This window comes from Mesoplodon bidens (assembly GCF_964165515.1).
Source record: "Mesoplodon bidens genome assembly, chromosome: 8".
Lineage (NCBI taxonomy): Eukaryota > Metazoa > Chordata > Mammalia > Artiodactyla > Ziphiidae > Mesoplodon > Mesoplodon bidens.
In genome coordinates this window covers 26,694,540-26,715,024 of record NC_138165.1, presented here as the reverse complement: position 1 = coordinate 26,715,024, position 20,485 = coordinate 26,694,540, and the positions used below count along the sequence as shown (strand labels likewise).

The following is a 20,485-nucleotide window of genomic DNA, read 5'->3' as shown; positions in this document are numbered from 1 at the left end:
GTAGGAAGAAAAAGGCATTGTATTTTATTTACCACTGAGAACATTAAAATGTAGAAAACAAACTGTTGTTAGTCTGAATGTTAAAATCAAGGAGTATCAAAATTCAGCAAGGCAAAAATGTATTAACAGTGAAATAGTCATTTAGTGCCTAATGTAGCGTCTGTAATCTTAGGAAGAAAAATTTATATTGGATGGCTTGCTGTATACCACTTATGAAGTGCGGTCTGTTTGCTAGGGTTTAGGATGGCTGAGATGCCAGATTAGGCTGGGAGTGGTGACATCTTGATTCGGCGTTTTGTACTTGTTGTTAAACTCTAGTTCATACTGGAGCGTCCACTCTGAGGCACCTGGTTCTAATGGCTCACTGACGAAGGTTTTCACGAGTGAGTTAGGCTTGGGGGCTGATGCCTAAATCTACACATTGTAGTGTTTATTGTCATCAAGCATAGTTCCTTGTATACTTTTCAATATACTCTCAATGTCATAGTCACATTAATATTTCTTGTGTATATTCCCAGCTCCATGGTCACGTTAAACGTGACAAGCAAGGAGACTGTTTTCCTAATTATTTATCAGTGTGATTATTGAGCACCCCTTAGCACAGTGCAAGATACTCTGCCCTTTGCTTTCCTGACCTTGAACTCTGTTTCCCCATCTGTGCAATGGGGCTCTGCATAGTATATGCCTCATAGATCCCTTGTGAGGATTACATGAGTTAAAATATGTAATCATGTGTTAGTTAGGTAGCACTGTCATTATTATTGGTAATTCTTACAGTAACCCTGTATAGTAGGGAGGTGGTATCCCGTGTCACCTGTGATGAAACTTAGACTCTGAAAGGTTAAGTGACTCGCCCAAAGCCATACAACTAAGTGAGCAGCAGAGCCAGGTTTACTCTTTACTATCCTACAGCACCTCAGTGCCCTGGCCAGAGTGTTCTGAAAACACAGTTTCATTAAAGGACAGAGTGGGCGTTTGATGCAAAGTATGTTTGTAGCTTGGATTCTGCTGTGGCAATTGTCACACAGGGAAATGAACTGTATGGAAAGAGTCACCTTTTTAGAGTCCTAAGTGATGTAAATTACAACGATTTTGTTTTCCTACAGGTGCACTTCTTAAAAGAGGGATGTGGAGACGACAACGTATGTAACAGCAACCTTAAGCTAGAATATAAATTTTGTACCCGAGAAGGAAATCAAGACAAATTTTCTTACTTACCAATGTAAGAATTGCTCCCTAGCACTAGCAAAAATGACTCTGGCTTTGCAGTGACTTTTTGTGAAGGGTTATTGAAAATGTATTGAGAACTTTGTCATTTTCCTTTTTTTTTTTTTTCGAATAGTCAAAAAGGTGTACCAGAACTAGTTCTAAAAGATCAGAAGGACATTGCTTTAGAAATAACAGTGACAAACAGCCCTTCCAACCCAAAGAATCCCACCAAAGATGGGGATGACGCTCATGAAGCTAAACTCATCGCCACTTTTCCGGACACTTTGACTTATTCTGCATATAGAGAACTGAGGGCTTTCCCTGTAAGTATTTCTGGAGACCGTGTTGGACGGAAAAAAACATTGTGTGGCAGGTGCATGTGCTGTGATCTGGTATGTTCTTCTGTTCCAGGAGAAACAGTTGAGTTGTGTTGCAAACCAGAATGGCTCACAAGCAGACTGCGAGCTTGGGAATCCTTTTAAAAGAAATTCCAGTGTAGGTGATGCCTTTACATACTGTATTTTAATGTTTCAAATAACATTACAGGGTCGATATGCTCAGTCTGTGTTTAACAGCTATTTCTGTTTTTTAGGTTACTTTTTATTTAATTTTAAGTACAACTGAGATCACCTTTGACACCACAGATCTGGATATTAATCTGAAGTTGGAAACGTAAGAGTTCTTTCAACCTTCCATTCAGAATTGTTTCATGAAAACACAGCAAGTCAATGAATTGGTCTTTATCCAAATCATAAAAGAAGTGTAATTTAATGAGAAAACTGACTGTTAAAATAAAACCCTATTGTTTCCTTTTCATTTTCAGAACAAGCAATCAAGATAATTTGGCCTCAATTACAGCTACAGCAAGAGTGGTTATTGAACTGCTTTTATCGGTCTCCGGGTAAGTGTTTGTGTTTAGCACAACAAATCAGTGTTTGAAAGAACCATTTACAATCCTCGCTAAAACTGGTGTTTTTTAATTTAACAGAGTTGCTAAACCTTCCCAGGTGTATTTTGGAGGTACAGTCATTGGTGAGCAAGCTATGAAATCTGAAGAGGAAGTGGGAAGTTTAATTGAGTATGAGTTCAGGGTAAGTGGCTGCAGTTGGCCCTTCTGTTCTATGTACTGAAAGCTAACATGTGCTGTATAGGGTCTTGAATATGTAATTTTAATAAATAATAATAAATAAACATGATAAAGTGAGTTTGCCAGCTTTTAAACACCATACTGGCTTAGTGTAAAAGTCACGTTTTCCAGAATGGAGAACCACAACTGTCATTCAACATAAGATTCTGTTCAGAATCCAGTTCAGTTTGGTCCTAGAGAGTTTTAATGTACATGTGGTGTAGAGAGAAAGGAAGAATCGACTTTTCCCCCTCCAGAGTCTGTCTATAAAACAAAAATCTCAAAGTAATTTCTATCTGGCTTTAGAATGTGTTATGATTTATTTCTTTCTCTATTATAAGGTCATCTCTCCTATTGCTTGTGGTTAATGTTCACGACCTTTCCCGAGCCCAGTGTTGTGATGGTGAATGTAGGTTTCGCATATGCCAGTAAGGAAGACTAGTGGTTGCTCTGACCCATTTCAAAGTAGGCAATCCCAGTGGCTCTTGGTCCCGTTGGATGAACATATTCTCGTGGTACAGAGGTGGCTCCTAAGTCATAGGCAGGTTTAGGTCTGTGTGGCTCCAGTCATGTTCCTGAAAACACAGTGACCGTTGTTGAGGTGTGAAAGTCTGAAGTAGCAAGAATGGGCCCCCCGGTGACTGCAACAGGGTGAAGAGGCAGAATTCTCCTCTGAAAGCCTCTGTTAGCTCTGCAGACATGGATGGGACAGGTAGTGGGTGGTGGTCATGGCACCTAGGCAGATGTGGCTGAAGAGAGGTTTGTGGTTTCCGGAGCAGCCCTCCATACAAACTCTTTCGATTTCTGCTGCAGGGAGTTGCTCCCTGCCCGCCCCCAGCTTGCATGGGTTCCTGGCTGCCAGAAGGGTCCTACTCCGGGTCTCTCAGTTGTTATCCCAAGCCTCCCCTGCATAGTAAGGACGGGGACAGCTTCATTTTTGCAGCAGGTGGGGCTTCCCAGAAGCAGGTTGTGGGTGCACTGCCACCACGCAGGCTTTGTCATCTGCCAGGCAGTGTGGTTACAGAGTGATACACAAACACACATGTGACTTTTTCCTGGGTCTGTTGAGAGCCTGGCATATCTACACCGCAGATTCTGTTACAACAAAAGTTGTTCCTGGATTGAACGAACAATTATTTCTCTTTGATCTCTTTTTTCTTTCTATTTTTATTGACAGGAATCTTTAAGCACGAATCTCTATTTTTGAATGCCCTATCCATACTCCATTTTTGGAAACTGTGCTTTTATTGTAGTATTATGCCAGATATTTTGGCTTTTTTCTCTTGGCAATAGGAACTGCTTACTTAATTTTATGTTGAGGGAATTACACTGAGATAATAACGTATTATTTTCTAACAGGTGATTAACTTGGGCAAACCTCTTAAAAACCTCGGCACAGCAACCTTGAATATCCAGTGGCCAAAAGAAGTTAGCAATGGCAAATGGTTGCTTTATTTGGTGAAAGTAGAATCCAAAGGATTGGAAAAGATAGCTTGTCAGCCACAAAATGAAATAAACTTCCTGAAACTAAAGGTAGGTTGGTGGATTTTACACTTAAATTATTTCTGCGCCTTTGGTGATGGGAGAAGGGTGAAGATTAATTGTCAATCATGTGAATTTGGCAGTATTTGGGAGGGAGAGCTCAAGAGGTTTGTACAGTAGTGCCAAAAAATTAGGTGGAACTATTTTGTTTGTTTGTTTGTTTGTTTTTGCGGTACACGGGCCTCTCACTGCTGTGGCCTCTCCTGTTGCGGAGCACAGGCTCCGGACGCGCAGGCTCAGCGGCCGTGGCTCATGGGCCCAGCCGCTCCGCGGCATGTGGGATCTTCCCGGACCGGGGCACGAACCCGTGTCCCCTGCATCGGCAGGCGGACTCTCATCCACTGCGTAGGTGGAACTATTTTGGATGTAATTCTTTTCAGGAGGCTCACAACTCAAGAAAGAAACGAGAAATTGCTGAAAGACAGACAGACGATGGTAGAAAATTTTCTTTATTTGCCGAAAGAAAATACCAGACCCTCGTAAGTATTTTTCAAGAGCTGTGAGTGTTTGACAGGAGGTGGTGGGAAGGCCTTCCCCAGACCACTGCGCCGTAACCCCTGCTCTTCCTTTTCTCCCCAGAACTGCAGCGTCAACGTGAACTGTGTGAACATCGCGTGCCCGCTCCAAGGGCTGGATAGCAAGGCCTCCGTGGTTCTGCGCTCGAGGCTCTGGAACAGCACGTTTCTGGAGGTGGGCTCCGCTGCCGGGCTGTGCCCCTCAAGTTGTCTGCCACCTCCCAGCACGTTTCCCTCTTCACTAATGCTTTCACTAACTTTGTCTCCGACAGGAGTACTCCAAGATGAACTACCTGGACATTCTCGTGCGGGCTTCCATTGATGTAACGGCTGCCACCGAGAATATTAAGCTGCCCAATGCAGGCACTCAGGTGAGGGGTCCCCGGGCTTCATTCAGCTCAGAGCAGATCTCTCTCCTCCACCCCATGCCCGTGGCCTGAGGACGGGCTGCTCTGGATCTCATTTCCCTCACGGCACTGTTACCCCCTTTAAGGAGAGAGCAGATGGTGTCTTAAGGTGCGGCCCACCCCAAGCAGCGTTTCAACAGAATCATTGCAGAAAGAAGTGATTCCTGGGTCATCTCGATCTGTGGTGCATGGGGTAGATTTGAGAGCTCTTGGCTCAAGGAGAGAATGGGTGCACCTCCCAAGTCTATAAAGACCCCACGTCTTGTACCGCCCCTGATGCTTGTCACCGTTGTCGGCGTGCCCCCAGTGACGGTAGCCTCACTGCATTATGGGGTAGCTCGTGGCATGTGTGGCCAGCAGCAGTTACTAGAAATGATCTCTATATAGGAATCCAGAGTTGAATCTTATAAAATCAGTCTCTGGTTATGGCCCCTTGGAACAAGTCCAAAATAAGTCCTCTCTCTCAGCCACGTAGCAGCCTTTGAAATAATTGAAGGAAACTGTAATGCCTCCTTGGACAGGTCTCTTCAGAGCTAAGCACCCAGCTCTTCAGTTTTCCGTCCTGCCCTGGCGCAGCTGAACTGGTTCCAGGTCTCTGCCTTTCCTGGGCCGGCCCCAGGCAGGGCTGAGCGGATGTGTGGTCTGCCTCCTTCAGCTTACCCGAACCTGCCTCCCAGTGTCTCAGACCCAAGCTTCTGTTAGTTCAGCCTAAAATTTGGTTTTTAAATGGTTGCTGAGGATTGTTTGCATTTCTCGCAACTGCCGTTTTTACGTCTGTGTTCTGCTGAAACTTCCAGGTGTTTTCATCAGAATGTGCTGTCAAGCTGTATTTCCCCTATGCCACCCTTGAGCAAATTTAAAAAATCTAAAGGCATGCCTTTAAGTGTATCCTTGCATTTTATGTGATTTACTTTTGGTCCGTTGTTTGGGTTTACAACAGAATTCTGAGTCTCGGTCATTTGCTCTCTGTTAACTTTCTATCCCTGCAAGCTTTATCTTTTTTAAAACCAAGAAGCATGCCTACTGTGTCTTCCTCCAGGTAATTAAGAAAACTATTGAACAAGAGTAGGAGCTTGTGTACCACTAGTCAGAGGTTCCTTGTGGGGGTCTGGCACCCACAGGGGCTTGTATCAAGCTCTCAAAGTAAATGCCTACAGGTTACAGTTGGGAATGTTTTGCAAAAGAGAATGAATGGAGAAGGAAAGATTGTGAATTACTGTCCTGAAGCTGATCTACTGATGTACTTATGACAGTGTCCTGGCTTCAGTCCTTTCACCAGCTGAAAATCCAGTGAGTCTCCCTGATCACCTTGGTTTCTGAGATATAGTGGCCCTTAGCTGTTAAAATTTATCATCCAAACCAGGACACATTTATCTGGGCAGGATGCTGGGGCATCTGGTGCAAGCCAGGACTGTCCCAGGCTCACCAGGACGTACCCTCACCCTGGCCTTACATTATCTTTGCAGGTTACTCCAGCCCACCTTTCTACCTCTTATTAATAAGGCATCATAAGGACTGTCAACTAAGCTACACCCTCCCTGAGAATCCTTTAACTCCCTCTCTGACTGAAGGCAGTTGCTATAACTTTCTGTGACTTTTAATCAGAAACCCTGAGAATCACTGAGTTTTTAGAGCTGCAAAGAGAAAGAACACTTTAGGGGGAAGGGACTAACAATAAAACGTTAATTAAATGTCTGCTATCTACTAGATGCTTTACCGATATGCTGTCATTTAGACTGCAGAAGAATGCCAAGGTAGACATTGTACCCACTTTACAAAAAAGGAAGCAGGCACAGAGAGGGGATGTCATTTGGGGTCCTGGATTGAAATCTGTACCTGTCTGACTTCAGGGCTCCTGTTCTTTGGCTCTGTGACACTTGCTCCCCATTAAGTCCCCAAATCTCAAGTTTAGATGAGAAAACTTGAGTCCAGAAAGGAAGGTTGTCTCTCCCTCAGGGTCACAGGACCAGCATGTGGAGTTAAGATCAGACCTCGGGCTCAAAGCTTCTCATCAGGTGCTCTTGTTTTCTCGAAGATAATGGAACTAAGTCCCCTCGTATCCAGCCTAATGGCTGGGTCACAAATGCAGATGAGGTTCTCTTGGGCATTTCATGTTCTTCGGGCTTTGAGAGCCCATGCCTACCAATGGGAATTGGAATCTTTGCTGTAATCCTACTTGATTGGTTTAATAATTGGTAGATTTGAAAACGGGTTATTAGTCTCATGTCTAGAACCCATTTCTTTTGAAAACCGAGACTGTTTTTTTAGTCTCTAGTCTTCTGTTACCTCTTCTATTAACTGATTTCTGAGATACAATAGTAGCTCAGATATCACATCTACACGTTTCTTTAGATTTTAAGGTGCAGTTTTGGGAGGCCTAAAGATTCAAGCTTAATTCAAGTGTCAGGATGCCTTCATTTTTTATTCCCTCACTTACTGAGGGTTTCAGTTTCATTTATATCTTGGTTCCTCTCTCTTTTCCAGTGTCTAGATCATTTTTCTTTGGAGATAGAAGCACAGGAGGTTGAGTAATTCAGTCTTGTCTTTTGGTGTTATTATTTTTTTTGCAGTACGCCGGCCTCTCACTGTTGGGGCCTCTCCCGTTGCGGAGCACAGGCTCTGGACGCGCAGGCTCAGCGGCCATGGCTCACGGGCCCAGCCACTCCATGGCATGTGGGATATTCCCGGACGGGGCACGAACCCATGTCTCCTGCATCAGCAGGCGGACTCTCAACCACTGCGCCACCAGGGAAGCCCTTTTGGTGTTAATATTGAAAGATCTTCCCATTGCTTTTACTCTAATCCTGGCTTTAAAAAGATGAAAAAAAATCCTTTGTTTCCTTATAACCCAACTAATTTCAAGAGTTTTGTGTTCATTTCTTAATAAAACACTTTCAAGATATTATTACAACAAAGAGAGAGCCGGTCACCTAACTGAAACAGCTAAGATGGTTATTAAAATTTTAGTGTCAATTAAATTGATCCAATTAACAATCCAGTTAGCCATGGACACACCGCGTGCCTTCCCTGCAAAAATGCTAGAGAAGCAAAGTTGAACAAGATAGTGTCAATTGTGAAGAATTTCACGGTCTAGGAGATCGCGAACTGGAAGAGAATTGTTGAAGTAAGCCAAGGAAGAAGGAGATTACTTATGGGTTGTACTTATATACCGGCATTTCATTCCTAAGGAAGTAGGAAGAGAGTGTCTAAGCTTCCTGACTGGCAAAGATGAGAAAGAATGTGATAGGTGAAAGTAGGTGCCTCATTTTTCAGGGGGAGGAGCTTTTCTTTTTTTGGTTCTAAATTCAGAGAAGAACTTGAGATATGGATCCTTTTATAAGATGGATTTCGGATATGAAGAACACTCACTAAGGGGATGGTGTCTTTAATAGAGAGTTTTGTGAAAGATAGGAAAATCCCTTCATCGGGTGGTTTCTTATACTGATCTTCAATAAGAGCGTAGGATATTACATGACAGAGTGATTTAGGGAAACAGTTTGGCTGGGGGCAAGCTAATGTGGTCTCAGCACTGCTCACTGGTGATGGAATTTAATGCATCAGCAGAGTTAAGCCCTTTTTCCCCTTACGGGTACATGATGGATGAGGTTCACATGCACAGGTCATCCCTATGGAAATGCCTAGATTTTAATGAAACCAAAAAAATTTTTTTTGTTTTTGGAGTTGGAGTAATTTCTACTGGCCTGAACCTGTCATTGTCCATCAGTAACAGTTGCTGTGACAAGATGAGACAAGGCTTCTCGCGCTCTGGGAGTCGCAGCTCACAGTTGGTCTCCCCTCACCCGATTCTAAGGCCAGCTCCACACAACCCCCATTCTCAGTCCCAGCTGGAGAATGATTGTCACACACACACACACACACACACACACACACAGAGTTGACAATTTAAGGAAACAAACAATAAAATCTTGCTGACTGGCCTCTCTTGCCTTCCTGGACTGCACTTTGGCCTTGCACACACTGGGTTTGCAGAGCACATCTGGCCTTTAAATGTGTGGCCCAGCCCCTAGCATCAGTCCTCAGTCTTTGATGCACAGTGAGTTGTTTTAGTTTTTAAAACTACACACCACCCCAGCCCCAACCCACAAAATAAACTACCTTGTTCAGCCCTTATGCTGTTGGATTGCAGCCTTTTATGGGCATGGTTTCCCCCTATGATCAGCCATTTAAAAGGCTCTGGTATGCGGTGTGACTATAAGGCTACTTGCCCTTGCCATGGACCAGTTTCCACTCTCCACTTCAAGGTTTCATCAGAGCTTATTCTTAAACATGAGGATGGCCCTTCCAAGTCATCACCTTGCCCCAGGGACACACTGTGTGGCTTCCCTATGCTACATACTAGGGAAGCAAAGTTAAATGAGATAAAGCATAGGCTAATTGAAATCTTTTTATTTTAGAATAGTCTGGCTTAGCAGTCACACCAACTATATTACTTCTTCACCAGTCTCTCACCATTCTTTCTTCCCTACTTCGTGGGTACCCCTCTGCTTGAACCAGTAATCTCAAGAAAGGGTTGTTTTAGCTTAAAGCTAGGACACCTGTTGGGGGAAGGGAGGCAACAGAAGTGAGCCATGAGGCCCTCCCTGGGGCTGGGAGCTTGAGTGAAACCTCATTGAGAGCATAACAGGAAACATAGTAGCTGAGAAAGGTGTTTATGCTAAAAACTCTAAAAGTGAATTCTTTCCTATTAAATGTTTAAAGGAAAGCAGTTCTTGCTTTTAAGTATATTCCATAAGCCAAAGGAGGTTGAGAAGCTGTTTTCTAGGATAAGTAGGAAGGGAAGTACTTTAAGAGATTTTTAAAGAAAGAGTTCTAGTATAGTAATATTGAATCACAGTGTAGACATAGAAGCATTTTTAGGCAGCATCCAGAATTCAATATTAATTTAGAATACGTGAATAGAAACATTTCTCAGAAATTAAATTGTTCCCTCTAAATTTTCTCTACCCTTCACTTTATATTCTCTAAATTCAAAAATATCAGAAACTTCAAACTGGTAGATCTCTAATCAGTATAGTTTACAAAATCATATTTGTAGCTTTCACCAGGTCTTTTATGTGCTTTGAAAAATCATCTCCTGGGGAAAAAAAGTCTGCTGGTGTTACAAAAATCCACTTGAATTCTAAACCCATGTAACCAAGTTGTAGCAAATTGCCATAAGCAACTTTTTAGATTTCTAAATAAACACTATTTCTATCTAATTGGTATTTGCCAGCTATCAAATGTTTAAAACTTAAGCTTCTCATCACCTGCCTCTTAGAGCTCTAAGCTGCCTCTGAATGAATCCAGAGTCTAGTTTGTCTATACACATTGTTGTAGAAGATGACACCAAGCCATTTCAGGAAATTTTATTCTTTATGAGGATCCTTAGTTTGCTATCCTGTTACTGAACTCGGGTTTGGCTTCTTGTCACTCAAGAATCCAGTTGTGAGAGAGAAGTGTTAGGTAAAAGAAAAGATAGCTTTGTTGAGGAAGCTGGCAATCCTGGGGAGAAGGTGGACTTGTATCCCAAAGAACCAACTCACCAGGTTTTGCTCAGAGATTATGTAGGGAAAAGAGGGGCTACGTGCTGGAGAGGAGGTAATCTTCTACGTTCAGAGATGACCATCTCAGTCCTGTGGTTCCAAGTAATTGTCAGCTGGGGGCGCCCTGTAGGGTCCTGCTCGGTTTCAACCCTAAGGAAGAATTAGAATGGTATCCATCTAATGCCTCTAATACCATCTAATAGCTCCATCCCTATTTTTGTATTTCATAATGTCTTTAAACTCTGAGGGAGGAATGTAGGCTTACTGTGCATAAACAGACCCTTTTGTTGCCATTGTTGGATGCTATATTAAGAGAGGTGACCATTCTCAAAAAGATACCAGGTTATATAGATGTAACAAGATTGAGGTTGTGTCCCTATTGATAATTGTTGAAACTTGGTGATGAATAAATGATGGTTCATTATACAATTTTCTCTACTTTTGTTGATTACAAAAATTTTAAAAACATAAGTTAGCAAAGAAATAATTACTTTGTCAAAACACAATCCAGGACTTCCCTGGTGGCGCAGTGGTTAAGAATCCATCTGCAAATTCAGGGGACACGGGTTCGAGCCCTGGTCTGGGAAGATCCCACATGCCACGGAGCAGCTAAGCCCCTGCACCACAACTACTGAGCCTGCGCCCTAGAGCCACGAGCCACAACTACTGAGCCCGTGAGCCACAACTACTGAAGCCCACATGCCTAGAGCCTGTGTGCCACAACAGAAGAAGCCACCACAATGAGAAGCCCGTGCACCGAAACGAAGAGGAGCCCCCGCTCGTTGCAACTAGAGAAAGTCCACACGCAGCAACGAAGACCCAACACAGCCAAAAATAAAAATAAATAAATAAATAAATTTTTTTAAAAAACCCACAATCCAGCATTTTCCAGGTTCTGGGAAAAGATCTCCAAGAAATGTCTCTTAAAGCAGTATTCCGTTACTAAAGGAAAGGATCTCACATCAAAAAGACATCTCACCTGTCCATAGGCTACATTGACCAAAATGTGTCTGGAAGCAGAATTAGTAATATAAACTCATGGTTTAATTCTCACCTCAGTTTATAATGATATTGCTTTCTTTTATGCCCCATAGGTTCGTGTGACTGTGTTTCCCTCAAAGACTGTAGCTCAATATTCAGGAGTACCTTGGTGGATCATCCTAGTGGCTATTCTTGCTGGGATTTTGATGCTTGCTCTATTAGTATTTTTACTATGGAAGGTAAGTCATATCTAGCACTTGAGTTTTGTGATACAAACTTTATTTCAGGTTTTTTAAAAAGTAAATTAACACTGATAGTATATACATTTTTTTTATTGCTTCCTTTTCCCAACATTTTACTATGAAACTTTTCCAACATACAGCAAACTTGAGAATTATACAATGAACATCTGAATATCTGTCTAACATTTTGGATTTAAAGATATATAGTATTTGTACATTATAAGGAGCTTCTTAAGTGTGTAAATTTTGGTGTTTTTCACATGTAATTTAGCACGTTTGGCAAATAACAATTTAAAAAATTTTACCACTATGACCTTTTCTTCATCTAAGATCAATTTCTGAATCTAAGCCAAATTGTTGGGTATCACATTAATCAGAATCTGTATCCCGGTTAATTTCAGCTTTCATAAAGAAATGTTCATGGCAGCAGTTGGGACTTGTTATAGTTACAGCTAAATTAGGAATAGGGAAGCATGAAATTAATGAATCCCAGAGTAGTTATCATAGCCTATATCAAACATAAGGAAGATCTGTGTTTAATATAATGTTCTTCATTAGAATTTGGTCCTGCAAATATAATGTAGTATCTTCCTCCTGCTTTCTACCAGTAAATAGTCTACATTACAAAAAATGTATGAGATGTTGCATACTTTTGTTGCCAGAGATTATGACCTATAGATTTTGGATTATTCTCAGTGAGTAATGGAGGTTCACAGACCTTTATCAACCTTTGTCAACAATCACAACTTGTAAAAAAAAAAAAAACTCAGTTTGTAATGACTTATTTGGCAGCACAACCTGACATGATGTGAAGAGAGGCTCTTTATGGTCTTTATCCTTTACTCATTAGTCTCACTGCAGAAATACTAATGTTTTGATTACTGTGACATTATGTATGCAGTGTATTACTTTTCTAAAATGCCAAAAATTCTGGGTTTCCAAACACATCTGGTCTAGAGGTTAACAGATTATGAAACTCGACCGACAATATCTAGGATCAAACTATCCTTATCTTTTCCTTGGATCCAAGAGTATAATGGACAAGGGCTCAGGATATTCTCACTTTCAAATATTGGGCATCTCTTTTTAGCTTTATTTTTCCAAGTAACTTCCTCTTGCCAAGATAATTTTCTGAGATAATTTTTCCTGTGTCCTCCAGTTGTGTGATTGAAGCTTGGTATCTGCTCATGCCAAGACCCATCCTCCCATGGGATGTTAGCCAGTCCTACCTCTGATGTTTACTTCAGGTAGTAGGTTTGTCTGATGAGCACAGCCAGCCAATATAGGAGATGCTCTGGAGATTATTTTGATATCAGAATCTGAATGCAAGTTTTGATATTTGAGGATGGCCTTCTGCTCTCCAGAAGAGGTCACAAGAACAATCTTTTTCAGAGCAGATCTTATTGGCAGTCTCTAATGAGGGTAGGTTGAGAGTTAAGAAACCCAAGCTATATAATCTTGGACAAATCATTTCACCTCCCTGGGGCACTGGTTTGCCTTAGCTGCTTAGTAAGTGGGTTGGACTAGATGATCTGTGTCTTCTTTTTTTTATGTTCTAAAGTATCCAGACTCACAAGTGAACTCTAAAGTAATCAGACAACTTCTACAACCCCCCCATGAAAATCATTTTTATTACTTTATACTTTTCTTTCTGAAGCTGAACTGTTTGCTTTTATGTGCTAAAATAATAGACTTTGAGGACCAGAGAGGACTCTGGTTCAGTGGCCTTTAAATTGAGTTTTGCACATCCACGTAGGTGCTAAGACGAAGCTACGCAGGTGGGGCTAGGGGCAGTATCCCCACTTCAACCAGAGCTGTTGTGACTTTATCTGCTTTGAACATAGGGATTCTGCATAGCGTTTTGTTTGAGGATATAAGAGAAAAGTCCTCCAGCCTGGTCCAGTCACCTTCATTTAGTAAACAAAGATGCTCACGCCCATGGATATTAAGAATGTTGCCAAGTTAGAGGCATAACAAGGACTCTTGGTTTGTGGTTCATTCCTTTTCCCACAATATTTACTAGCACGTGTTACTGAAAGTTGGCTGGGTGTGCTCACTGTATAATAAATTAAATGTCAGAAATAAATATCCAGGTAAATAGCCTAGATCAACAGCCTGGATCAACGCTGAACAGTAAAACTTTCTGTAATAATGGAGATGTTCTGAAGCTGCACTGTCCATTATGGTAATCACTAGTCACATGTGGCTGTTGAGCACTTGGAATATGGCTAGTGCAATGGAGGTATTGACTTTTAAATTTAATTTAAATTTGAATAGCCTCACGTGGTTAGTAGCTACCACATCGTACAAAGCAGATCAAGATTTGTACTTCATGAGTTGCCAGGCTAGGCTGCAGAATTTTCCAGGAGGGCAGAAATTGTTCAATCAAGTTATATATCAAAGGGCAGTTCCATGGCCTTATGAACTAGATAAAAGTAAGTAGAAAAAGTTCTCCACAGTTGAATGAGGAAATTATAGTAGAAAGTGGAATTATACCTTTATACTCATTTAGAGTGACCTAACCTGAGGAGTACAGGTTCCTACCACTTAAGTGTTACATGGTGGTTCAGAATTTGGGAAAATGACAGCTGTCGTTGTTTCATGACAGTGTATTTGAATTTATATTGTGATTTACTCCCACCAAGGCCCCAAGCAAATGGCATTTATTCCATAAAATTCACTGCGAAGGGCAGAAAAATGTTCACAGAATCTATTTTATTTGGATTTGTGCTAAGCCTTAGAGAATTTATTCTTTAAACTTTGAATCAGTAAACTGTAGATGTCAATCTTTTGCCTATTTTTAGACTCTGTATTCCCTGCAAGAAGAAACCACCCAAAGCTGTAATCAGATGTGTATATATTTTCCCTTTTAGGATGATTTTGGTCCTTAGGATTTGTTACAAATAGAAAAATCAATCAGCTAGTGTCATCCATATAAATATTTGACCAGAGACCCATGGTAATAGAGTTGGGTTAATTGCTGTCACCATGTAGTATAGCTCAGGGGCTGGTCCCTTTTGGTTGATCCATAGTGGTCTCTTTGTAAACAAGCTGTAAGTAGAAAACAGGTTAAAATCTGAGATTTTCTTTTGTTTAGCTTTTATACACAAAACTGTTAACACTGACTAAATACCTTGCTTCCTTGTAGTGTGGTTTCTTCAAGAGAAATAAGAAAGATCATTATGATGCCACATATCACAAGGCTGAGATCCATGCTCAGCCGTCTGATAAAGAGAGGCTTACTTCTGATGCATAGTATTGATCTCCTTCTGTAATTGGTAATTGATCAATGTTTTTTAATTGCTAGCTGTGGGACCCGCTATGGTTGTGGTGGCTAACTTTAAAAGCAACAGCTTGCTGTGTGTGTCCCATTAACAGATGTTTCCAAATGTCCACACTGGCTTGCCTTGCTTGGATTTATTTCATTTATTTCACTTGAAAGCTTACAGTTTTTTAAAAAATGCACAAAGAATCTTTCATTGCAGGTGAGTAATTTTGTGTTGTTGTTGTTGTTATTAAACATTACCCACAGCAATGAAGAAAACAACAATCTATGTACACACAAAAGGAGGCTTTAGACCTCCACAGTAGCCCAGTTTGCCATGTGTTGTTAATCCAGTATGTAGCATCTCACTTGGAATTTCAAAGATGCATAAGAAATCATCCCAGATTTCTTGTCCATTTTGGAATTTCCCACAGATAGAAGCTTGTGTTGACTGCCTCATTAACCTATTGCATGTTGGAAACATTGTGTTTCTCTTGAAGAGAAGCCTTTCTCACTGTCATCTTTTTGATCTCCTTGCTATGAAGTGATGGGGAAGGCTTGGAATGCTTTTATTGTTGCTCAGAAATTGTTTTATGCTAGCTAAGCATGCAACTTCCTTTCCCTGCATATCTACCATGGGTCAAAGACCATTGCAACAAACTCTAACTATTGGCGTGATGGACATCATGGTCAACTTCAGATGATTCTTTGCCAAACATGGCCTTCAGTATACAAAATTCTAATATAAAAATGCCCTGGACAGTTTATTTCAGAACGTTGTAATGGAGTTTGACCTTGTTCCTTGTTCCTAGAGATTTTTTAAAATCTTGGGTCTCAGTTGATTTTAAGTTTGTATTTGGCTTCTCTTATTTGTAAATCCACAGAAATGGGAATGGCAGAGATTCCTTTTTCCATTTCTGTGGGCATGAGAGGGTAGAATTACCCCTATAATCCCTTTCCGTGGCACTGTCACGATGAATCCCAATTCCATTTCAGTTTTATGTATCACCCTTGATTTCTTCTTTGTTTAAATGGGGCAAGAGCCACATATTGTAACAGATAGGTGTTTTGGCTTTTTTGCAGAAAATAGAAAAGGCCTTAGAACAAAACTTCTTGGTCCATTTTTCCCATTGACTCAGTGATAACTTCGTACATTATTTTGCCCCACGCCATTTTTATAACTTAACATCATTCAAAACAAATGTTCTGTTCCTGTTGATGTCACATAGTAAACACATTAACCAACCATTCTAAGTATCTTCCTCATCCACCTTTTAATCTGCATTTTTAAATTAAAAACACATCTTTTAAAAAAATACATATATATTTTATTCACTTAAAAAATTCAATCTGATTTTTAAATTTCCAGATATGTTCTCAATAAAAATCTACTTTGGATCAGATTGAATATTTTTTTAAAGATCAATAAAATATATATTCATTAATAATTTAAATGTAAATGTTGTCTTTTCGCCAAAAAAAAAAGAAATTATGGGATGCTCTGAAATTCAGTCAAGTGATAGTTTCCTCAAATTCCTTGCAGTACATAAATGATTTTATTGCAGGACACAGTTACTACATGATTTATTAATGAAACAGCTTAGTTTGGAAGCTTTGTTTGGAAATCCAGGCAGTATAAATTACCTTCTAGCTATTGAGAGATAAGTACTGGAGCCTTGGAGGAGAGATTTCTTAAATTGACCCACTTCAAGTAGTAATTTATAAAATATTTGTGACCTGATTTCCATTTTGTTAGTGGAAGAGGGCATCAAATAATCTTTGGTGTATGGCCTTGAAAAAAATGTGTTATTGAAACTAACATGATGTTCTAATAATCTGAAAATTAGATCTTTTACATACAGTATTGTGATTATAAAAAATGGAAGCACTGTTTCATAAGCTCTTCAACTGTTAGAGGCAACTAACATTGTTATAAGATGGAAAGACAAGATGGAAAAAGGGACTTTTCTTCCAGTTTTACAGCTGTTCTCTTCCGTTTATCCCCACCGGCTGTTATCATTTCTTTTTGACCTATTGGTTCCTTCTTAAAAGAAAACCATGTGTTATTCTTTGTCCAAGTCCAAAGTTAGGCATAGCTGAACAGAAAGCTTAGACATTGCCATCTAGTGGATTTGCTCTTGTTGGAATTATTTAATTTGTTTCTGTGTCTTTCTCCCCCGCCTCCAGTGTGGATTCTTTAAACGCTCTAGGTACGACGATAGTGTTCCCCGATACCATGCTGTAAGGATCCGGAAAGAGGAGCGAGAGATCCAAGATGAAAAATATAATGATAACCTTGAAAAAAAACAGTGGATCACAAGGTGGAATGAAAATGAAAGCTACTCCTAGGGGGGCCAAAAAAGCTTCACAGTACCCAAACTGCCTTTTTTTTTTTTTCTGCAACCCAGAAATTCAAATGGATTGAAAAGCCTGTTCAATACCTGAATGTAGATTTCAGACAGACTACACACAGTACAAGCCTACAGTTTTAACTGTGGACATTGTTCTGTAGCCTGAGGCTCCTGTTTTGCACGGCCAATTTGAAGGCTGTTGGAATGGATTTTTCTTTAACTGCCTTAATTTAATGTTCCGGGTTGCCTTTGTTTTTGGTGTGACTGACTTACCTGTGCTGGGGAAGGACCTGCCACATCCTCTTGATGGTATAGCTGGAAGAAGCCACCACAACCACTGCGCCAACAGAGTGACCATCCTGACCTCGGCACCACCTCTGCAAATGTTCTTCTCGCGGGACCAGAGAACCTACAAGTCAACTGTCCTGTGTTACAGGACTATGCCGCCAGGGTAGCTGGGTTCAGTTTAACGTGTTCCCGTAAATTAAGTGTGCAATAGAAGGTGATGCCGCCATCCTGCCATCTTTTTCCATTTCCTAGATGTGTGAATACCTGCTCACACCAAATACACAGGTTTAATTCCCCTTTCACTAAAACACACAGGCATAACAGATTTGAATGCTAGTTATACTTATTTGTATATGGTATTTATTTTTCTTTTTTACAAACCATTTTTTTATTGACTAACAGGCCAAAGATTCTCCAGTTTACCCTTCAGGTTGGATTAAGCAATCAGAATTAGAACACAAGAGGTCGTTGGTTGGACCTAAATTATTGACTGCCTAAAGAAAACAGTAATTCTTTATAAATGTATCAGAGTTGTTATACTTTACAGATAAGTTTAAGTTATTAAAACATCTCCCTTCGTGGCAGCCCTCACCCCCTCCCTCCAGACCCAAAACATTTAAGAAATAGGATTTAACTGTAAGATGTTTAATTCTTAAAGACAGCAGATATTTTTTAGTTTAGAACCCTGTGTGATATTTCTGAATTTCATGCTATAACTTTCAGGAACTCTTGGAAATGATGGGATTGTTTGTTGGACTTTAGTGCAGTTTAGTCACTGCTGAAAATACTGTATATTCAGGACTTGAAAGAAACGGTGAGTACCTAGGGTGGACCCAAACCGATCCAGCGTAAGACTACTGAATACCTGATAACCAAAAGTCAGAACATCGTGGCTTTGACATTTTTAAATGTTACTGAAAGCATTTAATCAGTGAGTTGATGTTCTGTTTTTTGCTTTGTTTCCTCTCCTGTCTGCATCCCCCAAAAGACTTTGACTACTCTAAAAAAGAACTTTAAATTGTTTAGTTTTAAAGATGAAGGGGAGGGAGGAGGAAGATATTATTATATAATACCTTCAATAGAGATTGAATAGATATGAAAACTAAATTTTAAAAAATCACTGTACTTCAAAATGTTAAGTTATATGGGGCGCAACAGCAAACAGGTGCTAATTTGTTTGGCTATAGTGTAAGCAGCATCTCAGAATCTTTTTTTTTTTTTTTTTTCTTTTTTTTTTTGCGGTATGCGGGCCTCTCACTGTTGTGGCCTCTCCCGTTGCGGAGCACAGGCTCCGGACACGCAGGCTCAGCGGCCATGGCTCACAGGCCCAGCCGCTCTGCGGCATGTGGGATCTTCCCGGACCGGGGCACGAACCCGTGTCCCCTGCATCGGCAGGCGGACTCTCAGCCACTGCACCACCAGGGAAGCCCTCTCAGGATCTTTTAAAAGAACAAAATACAGCTACGTGTGCCATTGTTGCTTTGGAGTTTTAATTTTTTTTTCTTTTCAGAAATGTTGTGCCCTTAAGATACTAGTTGTACTTTGGAATTTTCCAAACAAAAATAGTTTTATAAGTGATATTTTGTTTACAAAGATTTCTCTAAAACAGGTCATAACAGTGTTTAAAATCTCAGTTTCTTGCTTAGGTAACTTGCAACCTAGTGCACTGGCGTATAGGTTGCTCAGAAGCTGATATTTTGAAAGTGTTTATAGACCTTTGTTATAAAAGTGAATGTCCTAAGGGGGGGGGGGGTACAAGGGTGGTTCAACAACAAAAGAAGCAAGAATGTAGTGGTGTTTAAATTTATAGTTATTAAAAATGTCATCTCAAGTCACGTCACTGGTCTGTTTGCATTTGATACATTTTTATACTAACTAGCATTGTAAAATTATTTCATGATTAGAAAAATACCTGTGGATATTTGTATAAAAGTGTGAAATAAATTTTTTTATGAAAGTGTTCATTGCTTAGTAACACAGCATTGTATATGTGAAATTATAAATAATGTGAATTGCCTTTTTATTTCATCAAGCTAAACTGTAAAGTTTTTCATGTTTTTATTTATATGGGACACTAAGAATAATGTCACATCAGCCAAAGATATTAGTGCCCCCAAAATGCAATGTAAATGTGATTGATGGGGTTTTTCCCCCCCCTTTTGGCTCTACTGTTCAGTTGAGAATATTTTCAAAAGAAAATGATCTTAAAGGTGGTTTGTTCAAGATACCTACAAATTGGGAGATGTCTGTATGTGTTGATTCATTTGCTTCAAAGGCTTATGACGCCTGTGAAGGATAGCGCGTCATTTAGCAATGATACCATGGCATGAAGTGAAAAGTTCTTATGGCTAAGTTGCTTTCTGCTTAGCACACACTTTGGATGTCAGAGCAGGCCAGCTGTGACATGACTCATTATACTGGTCGCCAAGGACTGATTTGGCAGAATTGACAGGTCAGAAAATATTTTCCTCACCGATGGATTTCGTTTAAATTGAAGCAATTTTATGAAACTTCTCTAGCTGGATTATCACAATTTAATAAATATAAGGTATGTATATAGCACCCAGACAATATAGCATGCCCTGGCCTGAATAAATTTCCAATCTAAAATGTATTATATGCCCAGGCTCTTAGGTAATAGTTTTCCATTGTACTTGGTGTAACGTGTTAAGTCTTAGCTTTCTTGGAAGATCAGACAGATGTTATCACCCAAAGAAATGAGTGATTGGCACTTTTTAGTGATAGGCCAGTGGCTGTGACCCTTTATTAGCCACAGTCCTATGGGTATACCCAGTTTAAATCACTGCAATAATGTGTAATCAACATAACTGTTATAAAAGTGTCAGTAACTGTGGTTTGGCTAGGCTATGGCATAAATGCTCTTGGCTGGAGGTCGTGGCAGTGCTTTATATGACTCCTGTGATTCTATTCACTTCTCCCCCCTCATAAAATATAGGGACACCTAGGAGTGATAGTGGTATTATTACAGGGGATCCTTGGACCCATCTGCAAACAC

The 20,485-nt window shown here is 40.4% G+C and overlaps 1 protein-coding gene across 2 annotated transcripts in view; it reads left to right on the top strand.

Moving 5' to 3' along the window:
- ITGA6 (integrin subunit alpha 6) overlaps positions 1 to 19,678 on the top strand; it is a 77,069-nt gene extending 57,391 nt beyond the window's left edge. The window contains exons 14-26 of one of the 2 annotated variants that reach the window (XM_081242408.1): positions 1,107 to 1,222; positions 1,343 to 1,532; positions 1,621 to 1,704; positions 1,802 to 1,881; positions 2,033 to 2,110; positions 2,198 to 2,300; positions 3,695 to 3,868; positions 4,258 to 4,356; positions 4,457 to 4,567; positions 4,665 to 4,763; positions 11,437 to 11,562; positions 14,714 to 14,843; positions 17,018 to 17,106. In XM_081242408.1, coding sequence (XP_081098534.1) covers positions 1,107 to 1,222; positions 1,343 to 1,532; positions 1,621 to 1,704; positions 1,802 to 1,881; positions 2,033 to 2,110; positions 2,198 to 2,300; positions 3,695 to 3,868; positions 4,258 to 4,356; positions 4,457 to 4,567; positions 4,665 to 4,763; positions 11,437 to 11,562; positions 14,714 to 14,821 — 1,368 coding nt within the window. In that variant the 3' untranslated portion in view covers positions 14,822 to 14,843; positions 17,018 to 17,106. Of the gene's footprint in view, positions 1 to 1,106; positions 1,223 to 1,342; positions 1,533 to 1,620; positions 1,705 to 1,801; positions 1,882 to 2,032; positions 2,111 to 2,197; positions 2,301 to 3,694; positions 3,869 to 4,257; positions 4,357 to 4,456; positions 4,568 to 4,664; positions 4,764 to 11,436; positions 11,563 to 14,713; positions 14,844 to 17,017 lie in introns of both variants that reach the window. The other variant, XM_081242409.1, reaches the window with a different exon arrangement.
- The last annotated feature ends 807 nt before the right edge of the window (positions 19,679 to 20,485 follow it).